The sequence below is a fragment of the Periophthalmus magnuspinnatus genome, chromosome 10 (assembly GCF_009829125.3).
Source record: "Periophthalmus magnuspinnatus isolate fPerMag1 chromosome 10, fPerMag1.2.pri, whole genome shotgun sequence".
NCBI lineage: Eukaryota > Metazoa > Chordata > Actinopteri > Gobiiformes > Gobiidae > Periophthalmus > Periophthalmus magnuspinnatus.
In genome coordinates this window covers 10,477,168-10,484,040 of record NC_047135.1, presented here as the reverse complement: position 1 = coordinate 10,484,040, position 6,873 = coordinate 10,477,168, and the positions used below count along the sequence as shown (strand labels likewise).

The 6,873-nt window shown below is 36.7% G+C and overlaps 2 protein-coding genes across 2 annotated transcripts in view; both read left to right on the top strand.

Annotated features, from left to right (window-relative positions):
* psd2 (pleckstrin and Sec7 domain containing 2) overlaps positions 1 to 6,873 on the top strand; it is a 288,837-nt gene that overhangs the window by 140,166 nt on the left and 141,798 nt on the right. The gene's annotated exons all lie outside the window — the stretch shown is intronic.
* On the top strand, positions 526 to 5,703 carry zgc:110843 (uncharacterized protein LOC541492 homolog). Its single transcript, XM_033973565.2, has 3 exons — positions 526 to 708; positions 2,432 to 2,634; positions 3,615 to 5,703. Exons 1-3 carry the CDS (start codon positions 660 to 662, stop codon positions 3,702 to 3,704), a joined length of 342 nt encoding a protein of 113 aa, XP_033829456.1. The 5' UTR covers positions 526 to 659; the 3' UTR covers positions 3,705 to 5,703.

The following is a 6,873-nucleotide window of genomic DNA, read 5'->3' as shown; positions in this document are numbered from 1 at the left end:
AACAGAATTAGCCACTACCGCCTGATAAAACATATGCAGTAGTTTATTGTTTACATTAAAAACCTTAGCTTTCTTGGAAAATATAGTCGGCTTTGACCTTTTCTATAAAGTACATTTGTATTTATGGACGAGTTTGAATTGATATTTGGTTTCAATTTGAGCTCAAATTTGAGGTAAATGCTGCCCTCTTGTGGCTTTTTTTTTTTTTTTTTTTTTTTTTAAAAACAGAAAATGTATTATTGGAATAATACTAAACGTCTACTCTACATTAATACCTTTTTTGGAAATAAATAATACTAAAATAATATATTTATCATACTCGATTGATGGCTATATAGATTACAAATCACCATTTGCCGTTTGTGTAAAATCCAAATTATATGGGTTTTTTTTAAATACTTGTTTTTTTTATCACAACCAAATTTAGTATGAGGAATGAAAATTGTAATATATTTTGTATTTTTGCATAATCATAATAAAATAATTTTAAAGTGTATTGATAATCGCTTCCGCATTTGACGCAGCACGCACAGCTCTGACGCTCTGACGCTCTGGAGCACTGAGTTCAGATAAGGCTCCGGGTTTGACCTTGCTTCATCTGCCACTTCTGCTGCATCCCAAACTCCGTGAACAGGATTGACACGCTGTCCTGATAAATCATGTCTTCAGCCGCAGTGCCACAGACGTCCGGATTAAGAATATCCAAAGGTAAAGCCTGGCGATTTAGCGCGAAGAGTGTTTATGTTTTGTAACTTGACACACGAGTTGACCCAATATTACCTCTTCGCCTGATGTCAACAACACACCTAGATATGTTTCCTGGGCACACAGTTCACCTTAAAATGGCGCTATTACTTAACAACAAAAAAATTTGTACAAAGCATCTTATATTGGCTTACTTTATCTTGTTTTGCATTGCGAAGTCATGTATAGCTAGCGTTCGTTTAGCCGCTTGCTAACTTTGGCAGTTGTCTGCAGCCACAAGTAAGTTTTCCAACTTTATCATGTCTTATAAACAGTTTGGACTCATGATTTCATCGCAGCTACACTCTTAAATAACAACCCTATTTTAAGCAGTGGTATTTGAATGTGAGTTATAGCTAAGTTGTAGTAGCCTTTTGCTAACCACTGTACTTGAAAATGTAATCTCTTTGCAAGGGGGCCATGTGGGTCCCAATATCATGTGATGCTCATTGGACCTGGATTATCCCCTCCATGCACCATAGAAAGGGGTTATATACTCACTAATCGCTCAGGACGAGTTGAAGAGGGCTGTAGTGAACACATGAGCAGCATGACTCAGCAAAACATAATGATACAATACATTTTGACGTGTGGTTTGGTTGACGGTTGAATACGCCTAAAAAGCAATTTACCATTTTGTTGTTGGTTACTGTGGTTACTCCAGTCTATAAACCAGTCCTGATCACGTGTTACTATTTTACTCACCACAGTTTACAATTAAGAAATAAATGAGGCCGTTCCACATTAATATAGGGAGCTTGTTTCTCGTAGTTACAATATAAAAGTGATTACACTGGTCAAAAATGACTGTTTAGAGATTAAATTAATTAAATTATTCAAATAAAAATCATGTTGTAATACTGAGGGTGAGAAATGTATCAAAATTTATAATTTTCAGTTTTGGAGTTAGGCTTTATGTTCTCATTCTAATTTTGTATATGTGTTTTGTCATGTCACGTCCAGAATGAGATGTGTGTGGTTATGTAGCCTATGTTTTATTGTATTTGTTTCTTTCTTCACATTTTTGCATCTGATCATAGTCAGAAGCCATATACAAAATAGCTTCATTGATCTACATTAGTACTTGCAAGCCCAAGTGACTATCACCTTTCCAAATAAAGTGCGTTTAGTGTACCCAAGTCTCCTATTACTTATTTTAATTATGCATTGACATTTCTGATTCTGTCCAGGTGTTATATTTAGAATCATGGCTGGCTGGTTGCTTGGCACTCTCTTTGCATCTAACCCTTGGACCCGCTCTCGTGTTGTGGACACAAGAGTGGGGCATTGTTGCCTATTCATAATGACCGGATGGCTTTTTGAAGCTAATATAATTAGCCACAGGCTATGTAGCATTTTGTCAAGCATCAGTTATATTGCAAGTTTTGCTAATTTTGTTTAATATTGTGATGGCAAAGGAAAATGTAATTCTGTCAACTGGACAAAAGTTTTGGAGTGAAGACGTTTCACCATGTATCCAAGAGGCTTTGTGAAATGTCCTCACTCCAAAATTTTTATCCAGTTGACAGAATTACATTTTCTTTTGCTATGGCTACCTAACCGGAAATACTGAGTTATATATACATGTATATCACAATATTAAGTCTATATAATACCTATCTGTAAGGGTTTTTTATTTTTTATTTTCTTATTTTGGCCATAATATTTAACGGTGTCTTCTCCTCAGAGCACTTGCTGGTGGCAGTCCCGGTGGCTCTTGTGGCTGGTGTGGGGGGGTTCTTGGTCAGTCATTACCTGCAGAAGCGTTGCTGTAAAAAGGACCAGGTGAACAGAGCCATTAACAAAGACAGTCCCAAAGTGGTGCACAGCTTTGACATGGAGGACATCGGCTCCAAGGCTGTGTACTGCCGCTGCTGGAAGTCCAAGAAGGTTTGTATGTTTTTGTATTCCACTTGTTAAAGTTAATCTGTGCACATAAGGCTGCTCAATTATGTAAAAGTAATCATGATTTTGTACCTCATAGTAAGCGATGTATGTACTTTCATAAGTTAACCTTTTAGAGGGAGAATAAGTAGGCTAGGATTGTCAATGTACTTTGTAAACAGGCCTAAATTATGATTTTCACCCACACCCATTTCTATTCAGCATTTGAATTTGAAAATGTTTGGGTAATTTTTAGAATTTTTTTCCAAACCCATGGATGTATAGGCATTTTCTGTCAATCTACGTTATGGTAAGTTTGAAATGATACTAGATTCTTTTAGCTGTGCGATGCATATGACATGTTCTTAGGTTAAGTAATTTCGTTTGGTGAGATAGTACCCGTAGTTCATTTTTATCAGTTTTACACAAGTCAAGTATTTGTATAACATAGTTTTGGAAAAAAAAAATCAAGAAAAGTAGTGCTGCGTTCTATAAATAATCTCTCTATCTTGAGTTGGTTCACAGAATTTCATCCAAAATGCAGGGACAATTTATGTGCAGTAAAAATGTTTTTCAGACGTTTTAAAGAATAATTTAACACATTTCTATTAGTCTAATCATAACTATTGTAGAAGTAAAATTTTATATTTTTTTACTAAAACTGTTAAACCAGGGAAACCTAGGCAACATTTTAATAAATCTTAAATATAATATATTAAAAATATATTTACTACATTTCTGTTGAATGAGTAGTCTACCGTTTCATTTGCACTTTAAACTGTGAGGTGTCTATCCATCCTTTTATTGATTTGAAAGGCAAACATTGACAGCAATAAACGGTGTATAATAATTACTTTGAATTTGTCTGACTGCGTTGCTAAATATGTTTTTATTGCCTCCTCACCCCTCGTCTTTTATATCAAACATAAGGATTGTCTATTGTTCATTTGTTTGTTTTTTAAAAATATATTTTATTGTGATTTTAGTTCCCATACTGCGACGGGGCTCATGCCAAACACAATGAAGAAACTGGAGACAACGTTGGACCGCTCATCATCAAGAAAAAGGAATCATAGTTTATTCATTCGATCAAAAACCACTAAATGCCCTTAAAAATACAGTGTTGCTTTTAGCATTAGAGTATCAAAATCAAACCAAAAAGGTGTATATTTTTCATCGCACTACAAAGAAAATATTGTGAACTTCTAGTTATGTTATGTCTGTCTGCTGATGGGAAAATAAAGATGAGAAGATGAGTTGACAATCCTTCAGGTAACATGGTTCAGGTGGGGGTTAGAACACAGTTATGTACTCATTTAAATGGGCCTACAGATATCACTACACACCTTCTGTCATATTGTATCTTTTATGATCTTATTTGAAAATTGTAAAAACTTTGAAGGTTTTTGACAGTTGTCATAATTCTCAACTCCATTCAACGCTGCTTACTGTGTGTTCAAATATAATTACTTAATAATATAGATGTTATCTTGGTCTGTTGATTTTTTGTTTTTGTTTGGTCACTGTAGCATATCTGCACTCTGATGGACATTTTTCAGATTTCATACCTGATGCCCTACCTAACCCATATATCTATACATGATAGGTTTGATTGGATTGCATTGCTGTACACACATAATGTTTACCTTGATAAATTGTGAAGTTAAATCAAGTTTGCATTATTCAAACTGCTTGTTTTAAAATGGTGATTTGTATCTGTGCTCGCTGTAGTCTGTATCTGCTCTCTAATGGCAGGTTTTATGCCAGATGCCCTACCTGACCAGACCCATATATCCATATTTGGATAGTTTTGCCATACAGACTCAGAATATATGCCTTAATAATAGTTAAAGAATTAGAAACTTGATTTACCTGCACAAACAGCTTGTTTAAAGAGGTAATTTTACATCAAACCAATTGAAGCCCTATTTTGACTCCAATAATGTGTTCAGTGTCTTTATTTTATTAAACCCTTCTATTCGTTAACATGTACTTAAGTTAAGGAACAGATCCACGAAATTGTAACGTACATTGTCTTCTTTTTTTTTTAAGGAAATGCTCAAAGCAATCACTGACAACTTTCAGAAACAAGACAGTATTGTCTCTCTCACAAAACAATGGAGGACGTATTCCTAATAGACCATGATGTCATTTTGCTCACTGGTTGTCACTAATGATTCAAGTCAAGATTGTCTTCAGCTTCGTAATGTGTTGAAATTTTCCATATCAGGTACCAAACTTGACCAGGACTAAACTGAAGAGCACGTCACACTTGTCCTTGTTTAGTCCTGGATTTAGCCCAGTTTAGTCCAGATGTAGACTTGGTTTGGTCCTGTTTAAGTCCATAATTAGACCTTATCCAGTCCGGGTATAATTTCTGGATTAGTTCAGGTTTCATCACAATTTTGATGTGAGGATTATGCAAATGTGAACGCACCTAAGAAGGTCTAAACTAAAACCTAGCATTGGTATTAAATGCTGACGGAAAAATGCACATTATGGACCTTTGCAGAATATTTTTAGAACGGTGTTGAACTTCACTGGAATTTGTACTAGACAACATAATATTAAAGACAGCACTATACCATACTATATTCTACTATTTCTGCACTGGGGAGAACTACAGTCTTGTAAAAAGTTAGATTGTGATTAATGAGCAGGACTAAAACCAAATTTAAAAAGCAGAATGTAAAAACAAAGGACTAAGCTTAATTGGTAAACTGTATTTATGTCCAAAGGTACACAAGTTGTTTTAATAGTTACATTTTACCCCTCACAAGCATAAGGTACTTGGTCTAAACCAGTACTAAATCTGGTCTTCATGATATCTGAACCAGTACTGGGGCTCAAGAATCATTGCCCATCACATTATTTTGTACAACTACCAAGTACTTTTCTGTGTATCCCAAGCTATCAGTGTATAGGACGTCTATGAGTTACTTAAGTCCCCATATAGTGTGACTGCTGCTTTACTTTTGAATGTTATCATTGTGCACTCTGCTGGTTTGAGGAGTTGTTGGTGTTAAATTGTATAACGTTCTGTGAAATATAAAATAAATGCTTCCCTTTTCTCAGTAACGTGTTTTTCTATTGGTTAAAGCCTCCTCAGATTTGTGCCCAAACAGACTTATAACAGTTTGTCATTCCACCTGTGGAGTAGTGTATGTGCAGTGTATTGCGGTATGTTAGTAAGTGTGTGTGCCCATATGCCCAATAGTGATGTTATTAAATGTGACGTCACTGGTCCATTTACTGAAATTACCTGTTAATTATACTAATTAGGAGTGTGTCTAACTCTTATTTAGTCGCACAAAGCCGTGTGTAGTTGTATAGTGTGCTGGTCACCTCCACCGGGCCTCTGGAGATGGTGCGGGGGGAGATGGGGGTCATCGTTGCAGTGTCCGGGGGTTCCATGGCCTTGTTACGCAGGGCAGTGTCCGCGGCTGACCGCTAGAAGACGCTGTGTGTACGCGGATACCCCTGACCAGACAGCGTGTGTGCGCGTGAGCGCGGTGGGCCCCTGCTCCCGTAGTGACACGCACACATGCACGCGCCCTCACGCACGGCCGCGCTGGCTTCGTGCCAGATGCATCCGAGGAGTCTCACAAGAGGTGGAGTGGACTCCGGCCGTGAGACAGGAGTCACCTTAAACTGACAGCCCCGTGTTTACAGCGCGGCACGAGCATGAATAATGCAACTACAGCACGTGCATCATATAAAGGCAACCCGGAAATGAGGTGTAACTGCCACTGGGAGTAGCCATAAAAACATGAATGAATGGGGCTGTTATTACTGAACATGATAAAGGCAAGACATCTGAAGATGAATGACTCTATTTTATTGTAGGCTTAATAGTTTAATCACTAAGACAATAGAAGATAATAGATTATATCACTGAGTGTGGACATACTTTTGATCTTGTATTAGATAATTAGTTTGGTAAAAGTGTACATTTGGCAGTAGCGTTGTAGTAGGCCTATTAACCTAGTAGTCGTCGTCGTAGTAGTAGTAATAGCCCAGTAGTGGGTGTGGATACAAAATTTGATCCAGTTTTTTTGGGGACTTTGACTTTTTGAATGAATGAATTATTGTCATTTCAACGTGGTCTTGCACACTCACAAAACATTGAACTATTTAATCAGTTAAAAAGTGTACCGGTAAATATCTATCCCTGTCTGCGACGTTGAAAAGATAACCATGCAAGGTTTCAATTTGCTTTATAATCTGCTTTAGTATGTATTTTCT